The 19857-nt window shown below is 42.0% G+C and overlaps 1 protein-coding gene across 12 annotated transcripts in view; it reads right to left on the reverse strand.

The window, feature by feature from the left end:
• The window catches only part of mark3a (MAP/microtubule affinity-regulating kinase 3a), a 48329-nt gene that overhangs the window by 6648 nt on the left and 21824 nt on the right, over positions 1 to 19857 (reverse strand). For 8 of the 12 annotated variants that reach the window (XM_030081821.1, XM_030081824.1, XM_030081826.1 and 5 more), the window contains exons 7-15: positions 18742 to 18798; positions 15929 to 16165; positions 14928 to 15047; positions 12854 to 12953; positions 8734 to 8846; positions 7715 to 7862; positions 6360 to 6577; positions 5666 to 5769; positions 1245 to 1517 (exon numbers count right to left, since the gene is read on the reverse strand). In XM_030081821.1, the coding sequence (XP_029937681.1) occupies positions 1245 to 1517; positions 5666 to 5769; positions 6360 to 6577; positions 7715 to 7862; positions 8734 to 8846; positions 12854 to 12953; positions 14928 to 15047; positions 15929 to 16165; positions 18742 to 18798 (1370 nt within the window). The remainder of the gene's footprint in view (positions 1 to 1244; positions 1518 to 5665; positions 5770 to 6359; positions 6578 to 7714; positions 7863 to 8733; positions 8847 to 12853; positions 12954 to 14927; positions 15048 to 15928; positions 16166 to 18741; positions 18799 to 19857) is intronic. The other 4 variants (XM_030081825.1, XM_030081822.1, XM_030081828.1 and 1 more) reach the window with 1 other exon arrangement.

Here is a 19857-nt window from a genome sequence, read left to right on the forward strand (position 1 = left end):
TAGCTTCAGTGCTATCCTCTGCAACTCTCTACTTCGTTAATTCAATTAACAGTGCATCTACCAGTTCTAAAAGGATATAAGAACTTTATATTTTTCCATGCTCTACTGCAAAATAATCCCAGTGCATTTTTAAGAGAATGTGTCATGTTTTACGGTCATATTGCAATATGACTGTGGAGGTTTGTGACTGATCATTCTAACTGGTCGATTTCCAGGGTCCAGCCCTTCTCAGTGTATTTTGTTTTTGTCTTTGGTGATTATGGGTGGAAATGTGACGTGACTTGGTTTGTGTCACTGCAGGAGCACAAAGGTTCCCATAATCACAGTAAGAAATGTCCTCGGTGGTATATTAAGGCTTAAGGCAGACTCGCACCAAACACCAAAACCTGCAGTTTTTCCTCCTTTAGTTCTTGTTCAGTTTGTTTCTCTTACCAGCAGGACAACAGGTTACGAAAACGTTATGCAACTTCTGTTTACAAGCCCTGGTTTTCATGTAATTGAGCAAAATGAAGCTAAACGCACCAAATACAACCATGTTCCATTACGAGCTGGGCCAAAAAACAAACTGCAGGTGTCATCAGCAATGGACTGACTAATGTACCCTCTGCTAACTATACCTCATGAAATTTATCAGCATGGCTGACACCGCTCTTTAACCAATAAACTGTTTGGCTGGAGTATCATGCTGTGTAATCAATTATTAGGCCAATTTCTGGTTAAAAAACTCTATGCATTGACAATTTCATGACTTTAAAAGGGGTCAAATTTTATAGGTATGTCAAATTTTTTTTTAGCTGGCAACCAGGCTGCGACAGATACACAATTAAGACTTAGGAATAAATCATATTCTACAGGACAGCGAGTGTTCCCCAGCATGTAATTAATCATCCTAATTCTACAAGGCACCGTCTTGATTGGCTTCTAATTCGAACAGACAGAGTCACAGGGGATTATACTGTACAGAGCAGGGCTGAGGTCTAATCACTTTCTATTTAAGTCAAGACAGGGGCTTTTTTCAAAATTAAAATACTAATCACTTTTAAGGTTGAAAAGTGCTAGAGAAAAAAAATGAACATATATCAAAAACCTCCGCTATAAAACAGCCTTTTAAATTAATGCTCCACCTCATGACGACAGCCTAAATTTAGCCTCTGAGCTGACCGAGCAGAAAGAGAGTTAAACCCCAGCCGCTGTCACACATGGCACTGAGAGGAAGAGAGCAAGCGTGGCGGCTCTTTGCCTACCTGCGGGTGAGTTTGGAGGTGAGTTTGGAGAAAAGGTTGCTGGTTCCACGGCTGCGAGTCTGGGAGAGCGGGGTGGCGTCATGGGAGAGGGTGGGCGAGGCGGGCGGCCCGTTGTAGGTGGCGGTGCGGCGGTCCCTCAGCTGGCCGCCGTGGAAGGTGCTGCGGCTGGCAGTGCCTCGTGGGAAACGGAGCCTGTCTGGTGTGGTGGCGTTGGCGATGCTGTGAGTAGACGCCACGGGGTTCCTCTGGCCGCCGGGAGACACGGCGACGCTGCTGAGGCGGGTGGGGCAGAAGAGAGGCGAGTGAAATCAATTATAATTAATGACATGGACGAGAGGATTGTGTTTTTCTACCGCATAAGTGCACCATGCTATACCTGTACTGGCACAGTGAAAGGTGTTTCCCCCTCTTGTTTATTTGTTTGTTTACAGTCACTGTGTTTACATGCACTTTAGTAACTAGGATATTTGCCTCGTACAGGTAGTTATCTGATTTCTCAAACGCCAACAAAACAAGAAAGCCGGCCTCCACAATTGGAGTAGAGAATTACGAGAAATCAGAAAAAGGCAGCCAGATTTCTACTAGAGAAACCCAATTATTTTGCCATGTATATCTATACATTATGAGTATACACCTAATTTATATAGACATATTATATTCTATGGATATTTTGAGGTATTTTTCATTACACATCTAGTCTATGCAAAGGTTCAAAGGTGCAAAGATTATACAAAGGTTTTTCTTTTTTATTATATCCTTTGTACTGACGCACATTTCATTTTGTTACTTGTGTTTAATCATTTTTCCTGTGCAATGACTGGACAACCTGCAGCTGTAACACATGAATTTCCCAATTTGGGATCAATAAAGTATCTATCTATTCATCTATCTATCCATCCATCCATCTCCCTGCGCTGATTTCTGTACGGCCTTGTGGGTGTGTGTGCGCACGTGGAAGGGGAGAGAGTGGAAAAGGATAATGACATGATAAACACAATATATACAGTGTACACGCCCAGGAGAGTAAAAACTCACTGCTCTAAATTCATTACAGAAAGTTTAATAATTTTATGTTAACGTTACATCTAATGAAAATATAAGGAGACAACTACCATCCCTGTCAGCTCTGCTCTAACAGTCCAATCAACAAGCGCTTGTTTTTTGTGTGATCAGAATAAGGTAACACATGTAAACACTGATATAAATGACCCGAACTGATTTAAACAGCCATAACCTGTCAAAATAATATGATTTGTGTGCATGTAAACGTAGTGAATGCTAGCGGTCTTACCTATAAATCATGCAAACACTGACGCACTTTCAAAAGGTGCTTAGAGGGTAACAAGCTGGTTTATTCATGCAGCTCTGCTACACAAACAGCACCAAACCTGCTCAGTATTCACACAGAAAGGTCAACCGCAGTCGGCCCAGTACAGGTACACAGGGCTACTGGTGCAATGGAAAAACCCTTGTTGTCATCAGATCACATTTCACTCCTTATTTTCAAAATGGCTGCCAGTTTGTTACTGCAACATGGGCTTCTGGTATCATCATGGATTTTAATTAAATGAATCTCGCTGGTTAGATGTCAACAGGGCAGGAAATTTCACTTGTTCAAACATCCAATCGTCACTCTGGCTATTTCACAAGCTAAAAAAAAAAAAAAAAAAAAAAAAATCAGGCCGATACACCTGAGCTCATTTGAAGAAGGAGCTCACCCATTTTGAAAAATGATATTTCACGTCCCCCGCAGCTGTTATGTAGGACAGCAGTGGCGCTATCCTCCTCTCATTGTTACCGGGTGCTGGAAGTCTACGTCAGTGGCAGGAGGCTAACGTTAGCATCTGCAGTATCTAACACTCAGTAACAAGAGGAAGACGATACCACTGCTGTCCTACATAACAGCCAGAGGGGAAGAGAAAAAATATCACATTTTTCAAGTGGGTGAACTACCCCTTTAACAAGAGGAGAGCAAGATGAGACTAGGTGGGCTGGAAAAATAAGCCCACACACTCCTTCTCACTGTCTCAGCTGCATTTAAAACATTTTGAAAAACATGCACCATTTCACCGGCTATTTAAAACAGAAATATTGTGAGAAAGACGGTTTGGCAGCCACAGCTAAATTTTACCAACATTAGGCTGGTGTTAATTTCCCACCCTGGAAGTGAAGCTCATCTGTTCCTAACTTGTGCGATGACAGGAGTGAGTGGGGTCCCTGATCAGTTAGAGAACTAAACAAAAACAGACAAGGTGGTCTGAGGGTGCTGGGTGGGGCGGCAGGTCTTGGTCATTGTGTCGGGGACGAGCGGTGAGGGATCCAGACGGAGCAGATCAGGGCTCAGAGTTCACAGCAGAGAATGGAGGAGAGGTCAGGAGCAGAGTGGCGTGAGGTTGTTATTGCAGCGCTGTCTGCAGAGGAGCCGAGACATCCTCCGTTTTAAGAAGAACGGGGATGTAAACACAGAAAAAAAATGATACTGCTATAAAATACTGTCAGCTTGAATCTGGTGTGCAGAAATATTTAGTGATTCTACCTTTGTGAGGACTTAAAGTCTGAAACAGAGAACCAACATCTGGTGTAGTTTTGCACTGCTGCATGTTAGCATCTCCACTTTTCTGTGTGTAAACCAAAAATCTCTATGGAAAATATGAATGGGATTTGTAAGAAACACCGCAAATACAGTCTGGTCTACACAGAAGCTTTCTCCATGAGACCAGTATGTCAACATCTCAACATCAATCACCTTAACGAATTTCTGATGCTGGTGAAATGCTATCTGAATGCTAACTGTTGCTTGAGAAATGCTAATAACTTATAACAGTCCTATTTGCCAAAGGGTTAGCAGTTAGTTTGTTGGCAAAAATCAAAATTAAAAGAGACAAAACATCAAAACTCACAAAAGGAGATGGTGAAGGATGTTTCCACCCCTGAGCAAAACTCTGAATATAATGTCCATTCAACATGGCCTTTATTTTTCTGAAATCATATTTTCCAGAGGGATTTTGGACTACAGACTAAATGGCAGCAATGAAAATCTATGACTTACAAACAGATGCAAAAAGATCACTTCTACTTTGGTTCTCTATGAACACCTGCCAAGCCCTACATGCTGGTATAAGTTACTGACCTAGTTTTAAATTAAAACTATAAATCTGCACACTGTATGTTTCACACAGATCCTGATTCTATACACAAACTTAATCTGAAAACAGGCAAGGTGATTTAATGTATATTAAATGTTTTAGCCAGTAAAAAATAATCTTGGCAGGTGAATTTGTGTGATTTTCTAGACCTTGCTGGGTGAGCATGTACGCTCATTTGGACACTAGCAGAATGAGGTGGATGTTCCCAGTTCTTAACTCCTCTGGGCGACACATGGAGTCCATGGTTTAGTCGGGGTGTTAGAGAGAGTGAAGCCGGCTGGATGTGTGGGTTAGAGGGGCCAAAGAGGGTCGACACATGAGAGGAGACAGACAGGGGAGTTTGGAGGCCCTGTCGTCTTACTTGGGCGAGCAGTAGTCCAGAGCGTAGTAGGAGTGGGGCAGCGTGGCCCAGCCTGCCTGGCAAGCGTACAACGGGCCGACGGTTTGATACCTCAGCCGCACCGAACTGGACGAGGCACCGAGCGCGGTGGCCGCAAAGGCAGAGGAGGGGCTAGTGGCACAAGCCATCTCAGTCATGCTGTTCATGCCACACCGAAACCACCACCCCCGCCCCCAAAACCAAACACACACACAGGCAGAAATGAAAAATAAGATGATGAGAAAAAGGGAAAGTAAAAGAAACACAAGAGAGAAGAAACAGAAAGAAAAAGAGGGAATGCAATGCAATAAAGGATTTTCTCTGCTTGGGATCTTGTCTGGTTTTCCTTCCAGTAACCAAGGAAAACTTTTGAGCTCAAACATCAATACTGTGCTACTGGGTTTGACTGATTTCTGAAGGCCCACCATATTGTACTGGACCTGCCAATAACCAATATTAAATATCTTTAATTGTGACCATGGCTAGTACGTGTTTCCCCCAGAACTGTAATCTTGTCAGGGTAGGAAAGCTTCTGAAACAGTATTTGGATCATCATGTGTGCTGGACAACACTGCCTGGCCAATATTTCATGAAGACAATATCGGCCTGATATCTGTCCAACCCTTCAGGCTACCTGAGCTGAACAGGTGTATTACTCTGCATTTAAAGTCCTGCAGTCATGCCACTGCTGCTTAAAAGAAAGAAATTTTAACAAATAAAATGTTTGTACCTGTTCATCACTACTTCCCCTTCTACAGTCTCACTGAGAGGCATTTTATCGATCAGAGGTGAAAACGTCACCAACTCACACCGCCCAGATTCTCCCTCTGTTTGATTTTGTGAGGAAACCTATTAAAGAGCAGAATGGGGTCGAAGGCGGCGGGCGGCCTCCTCACCTGTTCTCCTTCCCGTTGGGGATGACAGACAGGCGATCTGTGTTGTTTCTGTCGCTGCAGACGTACGTGTTCCTCCTGGTCATGCCTGCTGACGCAGTGTTATTCTGCAGGACCAATGAGAGGGAGGGATTAGATACACATGATGTACACACTAACAGAAACGAGTGTCTCTACTGTTGGGAAAATTTTAATTAGAATTATTGTACTTATTTTTTAAACACTGTATTCTCAAATTGAAATATTGAAGAAGGTATGTGATGTGCACACAAAAAAGACAAAAGGACAAAAATAGGCTAAATAATCAGATAGACCATTATGAAAATTAAATTGCAGAATTATCACAGTTACCCCAACATTTGGGGGAAAAAAATTTTAACTACGAAAAGTAAAAAAATAAATGAAAAAATAGAAGAGAGGGAGAAGAGAAAAAAAATACCCTAACAACAATACAGTGAATTTTTTTCAAAGAGGGAAATAAAACCCTTTCAAGATAAGAGCCTGCCTATGGCTTCCTGGGTTTTAAGGGGTTGATAATTATTGAATGGTCTATATGAATTAATTCTGCTGATAAGGTGCATCTCTCTGTCAGTCTTTAAAAAATCCATGTAGATTTAGGACAAACTTTTCTTTATCACCAGGCTCTGGAGTGAAAATCTTTGAACTTGTTTTCTGTGCATCTGCTGAAGTGACTCACGCTCGGGCCGGTGGTGGCTCCTTTCTTGCGGTCGGGGATGTCAGCTTTGTTGGGGTTGTTGGCACTGCCCAGCAGGGGGCTGGAGGGGGGAGCGCCGCGGCTCCCCGGGGTGCCAGGCTTACGGAGCTGGACGCCGCCCTCCTCTTTGACGTTGTTCTCCGCTGTGGTGGTCTGACTCCTCTTGGGGTGTCCCGTTCCGCCTGGGGCGTTCTGACCGACTGCAGGTGGGACAACAAGAGAGATATGACGGATGCAAATCTTTGGCATATTTGGCAAAAATATTAGCAATTTTAAAAGGAACACTTAAAACACTTACTTAACTTGTTTATATGAAAGTGAAAATTTCAATCCAAAACAAGATAAACAAAATTTTAGGGAAAAAAAGACTCTTTTTTTTTTTTTAAACTAAAATAGTTATCCTTAGTTTTTACAAAATTAAAATAGTTTGATACTTGATCACTTGTACTGTTAAAATGCAAATGATTAAGTTGGGGCAATGCTATAGTTGGTTTTCTTTCTTCCCTAAGCACTAGACTGCGGTAAGCAGTTTCTACATGTGTCCATTAAAATTCCTTAAAATGGCTTGTTGGCAAAACTTGCTGCAGCTGGAGGCTAGTTCTGCCTTTTGGTTTTAATGAAGAATGCTAAAAAAGCAAAAACTGCATATTAGGGGAAATGAAAAGACGCACAGAAACTTTTAACCAAAATGTTAGTGTTCTGTGAAGAAAAATGCACAGCTAACTCTGCTATATTGCTTATGGTGAACAAAGCAGGTCAATCTGCTTGTGACCAGAATTAAAGAACCACAACTAGAGGAAGCAGTAAAAAACAGGAGTTATTGACGAAGCATTATATCAGACTGGACAGTGTTGAGCAGTGCAAATAAACCAAAGGTTAAAATGTCTTCCCTACGTGTGTGGTTTGATGTAACTGCTTTTATCAGCTCGTTTCTGACAAAAACAAACTTTATAATGAAGACAGAGACATGGCTGAGTTACCTCTTTTTTTCCAGCCACATGAAAACCAGCACTACTTCTACAGAAATAAAATTTTTTAAAAAAATAAAAAATCTAACCACATTCTATCTTAACCATGTCGTGCCGTCTTAACATTTAGTGTTCAAGTTCTCCATCATGACAACCAGGCAGGAGCTATTCTAACCAACCTGCACTGGAACCAAAGCAGAGTTAATGTGGAACCCAAACTCTGATTAGCCCGAGGAAACACAGCTACAGAAAATTACAGAGGAAGCACTGCAGCACGCAAACCAAAGAAACTGAAAACCCCAGGAGGAATGTCTCTGTGGCTGCGAGTCCAAAGAGGAAAAAGAGCGCCGGGCCTCGGGGCCGCCTCACCTTGTTCGCTGTAACGCCTCTGTTTCTGGTTGGACGAGACGCTCCGCTGGACTTTGAGGTGCGAGGGCGACTGGCCGTTGAGCTCACTGTTGGGTCGCGGCTTGGCAAGAGACAGGTTGCTGCTGGACGCCGACTCGCTGGGCTCCAGCTGAGGGGCGAACAGACACACACACTCATTAACACACAACTCCCACAACTTCAGATTATATGCAGATTAATTAACTGGAAACAGATTATCCAATTATAACAGGGGGCAGCAATGAGGCTATTATTTAGCATGACTTACAATAATTTGAAATCTGCACTCGGCAAGATCTTTTATATAAAAATGCACGTCTTATCAATTTAAATCATAACAACAGATAAGAGTGTCCCATCCCCACTAATTGGGGGCTTATAAGGTGAATCTACAGCACTGAAGATTCTCCCTGTGTGCATAAGTAAAATTCTGGTGTATGGAGACCAACAGGATGTGATGAATTAAACTTATTTAAAAAAGAGTCAAACAAATTTTCTCCTCAATAGCCGGTAGTGGGTCCAGTTTCCTCTTGACATTACATATTTTCCTCTCGTTCTGTTTTCCTTTGGTGTAAGAATTATTTACAGTGTGTTCTTGATAGCACCTTACATGGTTTTCTGGTACTAAAAACATCTAATTTTTCATCTCCCCTTTGAGTAGAGGAGTGTGAAAACACCTCTCATGTGACAAGTCAGTATAGTCAAGGTTGGACATTTTATGGGGGCATAAACATAAGACAAACACATTTTTAAGTGGAGAGGGTCTTCAACAAATATTTCTTTGTCTCCTGCACGTTAACAGAGGATTGGTGAGTTGAGACAAAGAGCCTGGCACAAAGTTTGATAGTCAGGGATGTGATTTTGGGGGACAGAGTTTTATTCAGTTTGTTCTGTGCTCACTGGACCACATAGCCATGTGGCCTGACGTGCTCATTCCTCTAGGTGAGGCAGGGAGAGGCGGTTTGATTAGACGTGTCGAGTTGAAGTGGAGATGCTTGTACCTCGGAGGCCTTCCTGCCCAGCAGCAGGTAGGTGGCCGTGATCTCGTCGTACTTCATTTTGGCCAAAGAATCCTGGATCTCTTCCAGGTTGTAGCCCATCCCAACCATCACATCTGGAGAAAGAGAATCACAAACATGGATTCATTTCATCTACTGACTTTAAAATGAAATAAAATACAGACCAATACATTTCATATTGTAAAATATGTTACCGTTACTGTTTTTCAAATAAGGCTAACTGTAGATAACTTGTAGAAAATTGCTAACAATACCAAACAATAATTGTTTTTTCATGTAGTTTTTTTTCTTTTGTAATTCTTTTGTAAGGTTACCTGCACTGCAGCAGGTATCCTTAGCCTTTGAGAAATAACTCTTGACAGACTGAATACTTTTTTCCAAGTTTTTACTTTCAAAAATAACTCCTTCAGCATTTAATAAAATCTAAATGTAGTTCTGGAAAGAAAAGTGTCATAAAATAATCACTGAATAATGATTTGATCTTATTTCAGCCTTCACTGCAAATCCAAAATATAACCCTTTGAAAGAAAAAAAAACTGTTTTCAGTATTCCCTTCATTTAAGTGACTTTTTCATGATCCTAGTGGAGTGATCTGCCTTTCCTGCCTTGTTTTTTTACATTGACTGAAGAAAAAATAAGATTTTAACAGACTCAGTGACTTGATAAGATGGAGATATTTAAGAGTTTGTCAGGTAGTGCTTAGTACAAATCCCATTAGCTTAGGGACTAAACTCTGTTTGACAGCCAACAGACATGTTTTATGCAAACATAAAGCAGTCTATTTTGCACGCTCAGAGAAATGCAACACACACACACACACACACACACGGGAGGATACAGTGGCTACGCCCCCGCCTTCAGATTACTCATTTAAAAAGCTGCATACAGCACAGATCCATCCCCTGGGTCTTTTAGCACCAATTTTGTGTAATAACAGTAACATGATGCATCATATGGCTGATATGCCATCTCTACCTGCATCAGTCAGCAGTACGCAGGTGATGACGATGAATGCAGGTGTGCATGTACACACACACGCAACCAAACCAAACACACATGTATATCAGCATGCGTGGCCTTGACGTCTACGGGCTCGCACTTCCTCCAACAAGCTCACGTTGAGAACAGCACATCAGGTGGAGTGGTGTTTCCTACTGCAGCGCTCCCTTTAAACATTTATCTGTGAGTGTGTGTGTGTGTGTGTGTGTGTGTGCGCGCGTGCACACTCTACACATTCCTTCGTGCAATATCTCCCTCTCCACTTAGGGAGAACACACCCCTCCCCCAACACATTCACTGTATGAAGGGTTTTATCCTTTCATCTCAAAAGCGCTGCAAAGCCTTTCCATGTTGGGAAATATTCTGCTACCTGAAACGCTTCGGACAGAATTTCAAAGCAAAACTGATTCAACCCTTAAAAAAAAAAAAAAAAAAAGAGAACCAGTTAGTAAGCAGAAGTGTTCAGATGACTCGTGACTTTAATCATGACCCACAACGTGCTTTACTTTCTCTTTCTGGCAGTGCAGATGCTATTTGTTTTACCAAAAGCTGCATGTCATCTTGGAATGAAACTCTTTGTATGTATATAAGTTTGGTCTGGTAAGAGAATCCTGCACTCCAACAGAGAAGCCTGGCTCTTACAGTGTGTGTGTGTGTGTGTGTGTGTGTGTGTGTGTGTGTGTGTGTGGTGGGGGTGGGTTCCTACAACAAGGACATCACAGTATCGTCATATCACTGTATTTTTAGAAGACGTTAGCTAGCTTCCAATACCTGTCCTTGGAGCAGGAGGCTACACACCAACACAGCGGTCTGCAGCCATAACTGATAATAACTGCTACATCATGTCATGCTGTTTGGACAATGATCCATTTAATGTGTTTCAAATGTGTTTAAAAACCTAACTAACCCATCCGATTGATACTGGCCAAATATCATAACTACTTTTTAAAAAAAATGTAACCGCTTATTATGGTGTAGTAATGGTACTTTTACAATAAAGAAAGCAATAAACTCAATAATATGTTATGATATAAATATGTTGTATTATCTGCTCAAAACAGATTACAAGTAATAACTGTCGGTTAATGTAACGCAACATGTGCAAATTTGCTTCATAAATGGGTTTTATTACATTTTCTATCCACTATAAAGATGTTTTATCATATCTTGACAAGTTATTCAACTGCCGTGCGGGAGTACTTTGACGTGCAAATCTTCAATATTTTTCAAGTCGACCATTTTCATGCCTAAGAAATCCTTAAACATTGTCAGGGAGCCGGTGTTTCCCCAGACTTTTCTCTGTGGGGTGGAAAAGCGTCTGGGAATAGCATTTTCATCATGACGTGACACTAAAACTCTCCGCTGACAGCCATAGTAAATGAAATTGTTATCGGTGGGTTAGCAGCTTTCATCGCAGGTTTTACAGAGTGACACCTCCTAATCTGGCTGAGGAAAATCCTCCCACACCAGGCTGGAGTGATTTTTCCGGTCAGCCGTGTGACATTAAAAACAAAAAATTAAAAGGCAAACAAGTTCACTGGCTGCAATCGGGGAGGAAAACTCAGAGGTGGACGACATGATGTCTGATTTAAAAAAAGACCCCATCAGACCCGTGGATTTGCAGTCTGATTGTGTTGTTGACAACCCGCTGCGGTTCATATAAAAGCAGCTGAGATGTCAGTTGCAGGGAAAAAGGAAAGAAGGGAGCGAGGAGAGTGAGAGATGGAGGGGAGGGAGAGCTGCTGGGAACGTGCACTGCCTGTCTAATTAGGCCGAACATGTGATAGCCATCTTTCCTTATCGCCATCCTCTCTCTCCCCTTCCTTCCTATCTCCCTCTGTCTCCCCCACTATTTCTATCGCTTCCTCTTCTCTCAATTCAATTTATGTTCCATTCAAAGGTGATTCGTTGTTGCAGTAAATACAACAGTATTTATTGCCATCACATAAGATTGTAGCTAGACTCAGATAGCAGCCATGATGATACGACAAAAGACATCAAATGGCTTGACGGTATCATCCTGTACAAATCTACCGCGCTGCATGTGACACGAGGCGCTTTAATCATTCATCATAACCATTTATTCCCCAATCAGTGTGCATGTCTGTCCTGTGCGAAGTCGTGACGGGTTAATACATGATTTAAACGCTTTAAAACAAGCGTGGAACATTTTGTCACTGAATATAATTCTAATTTTTTGGATGTAAAAAAAATGGATTGATTAAGTCTAAATCCTGATTTATGTTGCCCACATGTCCCTTCCCTCTTTGCATAGACTGTTGTAGAAATTATCTTTCAATAAAAACTTTAAGGAAATAAAAAACAAGAAGAGGAATATATTGCAAATTTGATATAGCAATCTGACCATTCAGGGTTAGGTTTTCAGAATTTTTCCATATATCGTTTTGGATTTAGAAAGTCAGTACAATAGATCTCCCCCTTCCTTTCTCTCTCCTTGCTTTAGACCCCCCATCTGCTTTCACACACACACACACACACACACACACACACACACACACACACACAGTCTGTGCTTACTGGGTGACTGGGAGTTCGTACCAACACATGTGCGCTGACAGCCAACCCAGCTGCTGTTATGTAACGGCTCCCCCCATTTACTGCTTTCATCCAAGGCATGATGGGGAGGCTTCTGTGTCTCCTAAACCCTCCCTGCTTGTTCTCTCTCTCTCTCTCTCTGTCTTTCCATATAACAGCGCTGCTCTTATTTATTTATTCATCATCACGTTTTCATCCTTCCTTTAAAAGCTCTTCCGCGCTGAAATAATAAGACTGATTTTCCGTTTTGCTGCTGCAGCCCAGTTAACGTTTAATGCTTCACCTCTCTTGCCGTGGTCAGATTTAAAAAAAAAAAAAAAAAACATCAGGTAGAGAAATCATTTTTGTTCAGTAATGGAGAGAAAGTGGTTTTTTTTGCTATTGATGGCTGTGCATTTTTGAAGGTTTTGACGGGCTTCGCAAGCCTGAGGGGTCAGAAACTCGCACAAACACAAACTTTCCATTTTCCACGAAAAACACCAAATGTGCAACCGCAGTGATTCAACAAGCATCAGCGGGTAGTGTTGTTTTTGTTTCCTGTGGTTACCTATTCTCTTCTGATCTGTGATGTCCAGCTCTGGCTCGACAAAAGGCTTGAGCTCGTCTTCGTCAAATCCTGCGTTGATCCAACGGTCCTTCATGATTTGCTGCAAAACAGAGCAAGACGGTGAAATATGGACATAAATGGATGCCTAAATCCCTTTTTTCATACTACAACCAGATAAATTAGGCCTTGCTGTATTGAAAAACATTATTACCCCAATCCCCTCTCTGTATTTGTAACTGCACTGTTGCACTTAAACAGCCGATGGTGTAGAAAAAAGCCATCACACTTTAACATAAACTGCTGCTATTTCATGGCAATATGCATACATCTGACTGTCTCGCTGTACTGTGTTGCTGTGTGCTATTTTTTTTTTATTTGCTGCTGATCAATTGCCCTCTGGGCTTATCAAGAAGACTAATGATCAATAACACAGGCTCTGATGTAACTGGCCTCTATGGCATAATCTAGGGCAATCATGTGGCATCTGCTGCGGATACATGTGCCCGTCAGAGTCGAGTGAACTGCCTTTGGTTTCATTCCCTTACATCAATCTTAAATGTACTGAAAACTAGTTTCGTTCAAACAGAATAAACTGGAACATAACCATCTCTTTGACTGACTGATCACATTTATAAAAGCCAGCGCTGCCTTTTAAAATGGATGCAGCTGAGAACACTTGTCCTTCCTTAGAAAGGAAACACACATAGGTGCTATAATATACTGTAAATGAATTTTTTTTATTATACTGTACTGTACATACTGTAGTTACAATGTTGGGTGTCTGTACATTTCTGGATAAAATGTAATAGTGAATACCTTGCTAAACACTGTGATGACAGCAATTAATGCCAATATTTAGTCTGCCAAAGGAACAAAAAGATTTGTCTCTTTGCTTTCTAAATCAACAGCTTCACTGCTTTCAATGACAGCGGACATTCTGATGGCGTTTTTCCTATACATGGCATCGGCTCTACTCGCTTTTTTTGGGTTTCCACTGGGCAAATGTTTGGGATTGTGTCTGGTACCGGTTAAGTTAATTTCATAGTTACACAAATATTGTTCATGTGAAGCAGCCATTTCACATTGGTCTTGTTGATTTTTTTTTTGAATAAACATTCGTGTGGGGCTCTTGTAGAGAAAGGGAACGCCCACATGCGGCCGGCGGGGCTTTGCCATGAGGAGATACTGTCTGCAGTGGAAAACAAAATCCAGGAAAGTCACTGGCACCAAAAGCAAGTAGAGCCAAAACCATGTAACTGAAAAACATCAGTGAAATAAAATGTCTAAATATTGCGGATATGCCAACACCCCACGATTATTGATTGTTCCTTGACCTGTAAGTACATGTAAGCACATTATAAGTCTGTGGCAAACTTTGTGTCTGGGCTGTAGGACTTAAGGCTTTTCTTGACCTACTTTCTTTTCCCTAAACAGCCAGGAGTTTTCTCAGTGTCGTGTCTATTTTGACAGATCCGTCTTTCTGCCTTCTGCCTTTTTGTGCCATGTCTGAACATAACACAACAAAATGGGTGGGATGTTTGGCTTTTTTGCCATTTTCCAATAAACAATTTAAGGGACTTGAATTGAAGAAAACACATCTACATCTCTGTTGATCTTTCTCAAACCCCTTAATCATTATTTTGGCATTCTGAAGAAATGTCAACAATTTCTTGTCCATTTTAGTCATGAATAGAAATAGATTTGCTCTGATCTTCACCCCAATTCCCTTTGGATCTGGTCCTGACTAAGGTGGTCTTCATTATTGAAAAGTCTGTGTTGCCCTGAGCTACCGGATCAAAGCAAAGAGAACCAAACAAGGAAGACAAATTCGGTCAAACAAGAGTGACGATGCATTATTCATGACCACAGCATCAGAGAGGAGGAGGAGGAGGAGAGTGTGGGCTGAACACACACAACAACAGGACACCGTGGTCGTCAGGAGATGCAGGGTGGGTGCAGGGACCAGGGAGTGGTTATTGGAGACGTGGTGGACAGACGGCATTCTCCGGTCGTGCTGACATGCTGGGGGTTAATAACTGAGAGGCATATTTACATTTTCTGCGTCCTCCCTCACCTCGAGAGTGCCCCGCTTGGCCGGGTTGAGCACCAGGAAGCGTTTGAGGAGGTTCTCGCAGTCTGTGGACATGTAGAAAGGGATGCGATACTTCCCTCTGAGCACACGCTCCCTCAGCTCCTGCAGAGGGAAGGCAACAAGGGGAAGTTAGGAAAATACTCCGAGAATACAGGTGTTGGGTTATGTCATTAACGGGCAGCTGAGGAAGTAGTTGTGATGGTAAATGATGGTGGTAAAAGAAATATGATGCCACCATTACAGACAGTGGTTGTCAGGTTTCTTGGTTTGTGACCAACACAAAGCGAAACACTGTCACAGGTGTGAATATGCAGCTTGGTGAATACACCAACTGATTTTCTCTCGACGTTGTCTTATTTCATTAAGGAGAAGGCCAAGAGACTGAAAACTAACTGCCAAAGCAACTTACAACCTCCGAAAAGACCAGAAACCACTCTAGATTCCTAAACCCCTTGTTGAGAAACACTGTGACAGACTGCTTTGTGCTTTCATTTGGAGATACATTCTGGTTGAAGGTAGACTGATCAGCCTAGCAACAGAAATCAATAGCTAGTCACATAGGAAACCCAGTAAAATTCAAAGAAACCAGTTAACCAACAACAGAACTAGCAAATGTGGAAATCATGCACCCAATATATAAATTCTAAATTACAACGAAAAGAAACTATTCTGACTTCAATGCATCAACCATCAAACTCCAACAAGTTTTTATTGTTCTTTGGTGCTGTAATGGTGCTGTAACTCTTTAAATGGTACATTATAGTGGATTAGACAGGACAAAAATAGTGTTGCCGCCTTGCAGCTACTTTAGTCTGCACGAACCAATAAGCTCCCAGCTACTCTTGGAGAATTGGTGAAATTCTCATATTAAGGTCTGCGTGTCTTGGCTGACAGAAGTCTGTTTTTAAACAGTGTGGTTAAAAACACATTCTCTCTCTCTCTCTCTCTCTCTCTCACACACACACACACACACAGCAGCCCACCTTGAGGTTCTGTCCATCGAAAGGCAGCGAGCCGCTGACCAGCGTGTACAGGATGACCCCCAGGCTCCAGACGTCCACCTCTGGCCCGTCGTACTTCTTCCCCTGGAAAAGCTCCGGGGCGGCGTACGGCGGTGAGCCGCAGAACGTGTCCAGCTTGTTGCCCAGAGTGAACTCATTGCTGAAGCCGAAATCGGCTATCTTGATGTTCATGTCTGCATCCAAGAGCAGGTTCTCAGCCTGCAGACAGAGAAATGTTGGGGTTAGGACTCTTTTCTCCCAAGTCCGAATGCTTTTTGCCCACATAGCGTCCCGTTTCACACTGAGAAAGTGTGTCCTGCCCAGTACAACTATTATCTGCTTCTGCTGGACATTGAGAAGCTACTCTGAGGCAAAAGGAGGTTTAAGTGCCTTGCTCAAGGGCATGTTACAGTAATATTAATGCATTTCATCAGCCTTGGGGGGATTGGGAATCTTCTGATGTGACAAAATTAATTGTTGCAGAAAAAGATGTTTCCTTGCTCTCTGAAAAATACACATTTTAATTTCTTAACTCTTTTTGGAAGCAGTGACTAACTCATTGAGGAATCAAACTCTTCAAACACAGGCAAGGATTTCAACTTCAACATGAACTACCAGCTCATATGGAACTGTAAGCCTGAGCACAACTAGGAAGTCCAGGCAAAAAACATGAACAGATTTCCCAACAAGCACAATGATTTAACAATCAGCATCCCACACAGCTTCACTTATACATGGTAAAGCTCCCTGCGTCACGGCTCACCACCATCAACACAAGAAGCTCTAATCTCTGCGGGGCGCACATTTAAGGAAGATGTCATCGGTGAAGCCGAAAGAAACATCTAAGAGGAACAAAGTGGCCTACAAGTCTGAGCCGGTATCGTGGTTAAAGTTTAACTGTGTTCCCTCTTTCTCTCCCTGGTGGTGCGGACACACACACACACAAGTACACACACACATATACATACACATACACACACACAGCGAGCGGGGCAGATGACAGCTCTCTGCTCCTCTCACATCTCTCTCCTCATGGATCATTCATGAGGCTGTAGAGAGGAAACGGAGACATGCAGCAGCAGATATATGGGCTCTCTGAGTGGACTGACTCCCACCGACGCAGAGATAAAAATACAGCAGCATCAATATTTATACGTACGGAAGCCAAGAGCGTCACGCCTGCAAACGGGAGGCGTCCGTTTACACTACAAGAGGTGATGTGGTGGAGAACACGTGAGCAAGTTAGAGGGCCGCCCACTACCTGTACGCCTCACTCATACTCTTACAGACACACATGCAACAACACATGGGTGTATTTTGTGTTCCTGTGTATGTAAACCTTCAACTTAAACTGCCATCTGCGTGTGGCTGAAGGTTTTATGGCTGTAGTGCTGAAAAACACACTGAAGTTTTAAAAAAAAAAAAAAAAATCCATACTTTGATACTGCTTAATATCATTCTGTAATATTCTGTATATTCCAGGGGGGTTATTTTGTGATGAAGCTGCTACTTTTCTGGTGTGACCCACTTTCCCTAAACTTGCATTCACTTCAGTTAGTGGCCGATTTCCCAGAATGCCTTTTGACAATCCTCAGTGAGGGGTTGTGAACGTGCTGCTTTCAATCAAAGATGGACATATTTGCACAAAAACAGATACTAACCAACCAGCTGTTGAACACCGAGGCATGTATGATCAAAATAACTTTACTCAATCTTACTCAAAATAACACGCCTTGATGTTGCAATGCATTCTGGTCTATTTTGTGCTCCAGTGGTGCAAAGATTAAGACATCACATCATCTACAATCAGCCACAGACAAGTGGGAATAAGACAAATCATTCAGCAAAAAAAAATTGGGTGCAGAAATTACAAGCACATCACCAACATCACTTATTAAGTGCTAAAGTGCTTTAGGGTTGATTTTTTCCCCTTGTAACACACTTTTACTCTGCTCTTATGAAACTATCTGGAAATTTTGCACCAAGTTTCATGAATAATCCATCGAAGGAGGTCTGCAGAACTGTGACTCACAGCGCAATTTACAGTCAAGCAAATAGAAAGAGGGATGCAGGGAGTCCCGACTGCCACAGTTTCAGTGTCATCTTTGAGCGCAGCTGTACATCTTTTAACCCCCGACATCTGAAACCTGCTTCAAAAGGTTTTACGACGCATGTGGCAACCCGGGTCGTTTTTCACCTTCAACATGAGCTTGCATGATAGAACTGACAATTTGAATAGCGAGGGAAGGGAAACTACTTCTAAAGAAAAAGAATAAGAATGAATTTTTACTTGAACAATGCTTTTTTTCTGTTTTCCAACTAATCCAGTAATTTTTCCTCATTTTCTAATCACTTTTTCCGCCCATGTTTATGAAAAATCAAGTGAATCTGCTCAGGTTTCAAAGCATTAATTCACTAGACATCACTACAGCACATAGGATTTGAGTGATTCTTACCACTTCAAATTTATGAGACATCTTTAACACACCTATGGCATTTATAATATTAATTCAATAATGAACACAAACCAAAAGTCCTGAGGTCAAAATCAGGATAAAGTGGGCATCCAGGGCTTAACGGGAGTTAACTTGGAGGTCCAGAGCATGAAAAAGTATGAAAACCACTGGACGAGGTCACAGGTTTCAAGTGGATTTCTTAAAAACATCACAAAGCCGTTACAGTGGCTCCCTTGTTTCATCGTCTTCCCCTTCTTGGGTACGTTTTATCCTTTTCCCCACATGCAGCTGTAGCTACTGAACTGACTTCTAACCAGCTTGTGGGCCTTTTTAACTCACCTTGAGGTCTCTGTGAACAATGTGCTTCTGGTGGCAGTACTGCACCGCCGATACAATCTGCACAAAGAAGAAAAACACACTCGGTTTAGCTGAAAGTCTGCATACAGACGCTGTGATAAAGGATGTGGTGGTGCTGAGGGAGGAGATGTGGTCTAGACTGACAGGAAAACTACAACAGAGTAGGCAGGGCTGCAGCCGCCCGGAGTGTGAGAAATTTACAGGGTTTCCTCTGTTCATGTGACATCCTGAAGTTATCACAGCACAGAGACGCTGTGATGCACAGTAAATATTTTAGCACACAGGGTTCCTCTTCCTGTACATTTTCTAACATAAACCTTTTCCAGGCCTTTATTTTCACCATTTTTGAGTCTAATTTCTTTTACACTTTTAGTTACATGTTGAACTTTGATAACACTAGCCAAAATTAGTCATGTACACAGACTCTTTTGAAGGCATTTCAGTGTGGTGGTCAAATGCCAAACATTTCCCCACACCTTTTCATAATTTTCATGATGTCAAAATCAATTTCCATACTTACTGCCCTGTGCAGGAACCACCGAGATACGGCAAATGGGTAATTTTGCCGACTTGAACGATAACAGATTTTTCATTACACTACTGTTCCTTTTAGCTCTGTATGTCACCCACATTTATTTTCCTCCATTTAACATTGCTGCTGAGGGCAATTTCCCCACCATCTCAGTTGCTGCAAAATCTTGCCCACATATCACCAACCTTAAGGCCATTGGCACAGCAACATTTTGCAGCAGTGAAGCTGGGAAATACTGCCTGTGGCAAGGGCAAGAACTAGCTAATAGACCCAAGCCAATTTTGAAAACATAAATTGTTGTTTATTACAAAAACACACCTATAGGTCATTGTTGACAGAATTTCCCATCCAAGTGAACCTAAAATAATGTACTTTAAGAGAAATATAGAGGATTTTTAAGAAATAAACAGGCTAGATGTTTTAAAGACAAGAATGAGGTGGAAAATGCTCACAAACTAGAGCAGAAGCCAACGCTGCAGAAAAATAAATTAAATGAGGTGAATCTTAATTCTGCAGTCACAATGAACAAATTTCAGCCTAAACAGGATTCATCTGCTTCACGCTGC

The sequence above is a fragment of the Myripristis murdjan genome, chromosome 22 (genome assembly GCF_902150065.1).
Source record: "Myripristis murdjan chromosome 22, fMyrMur1.1, whole genome shotgun sequence".
Lineage (NCBI taxonomy): Eukaryota > Metazoa > Chordata > Actinopteri > Holocentriformes > Holocentridae > Myripristis > Myripristis murdjan.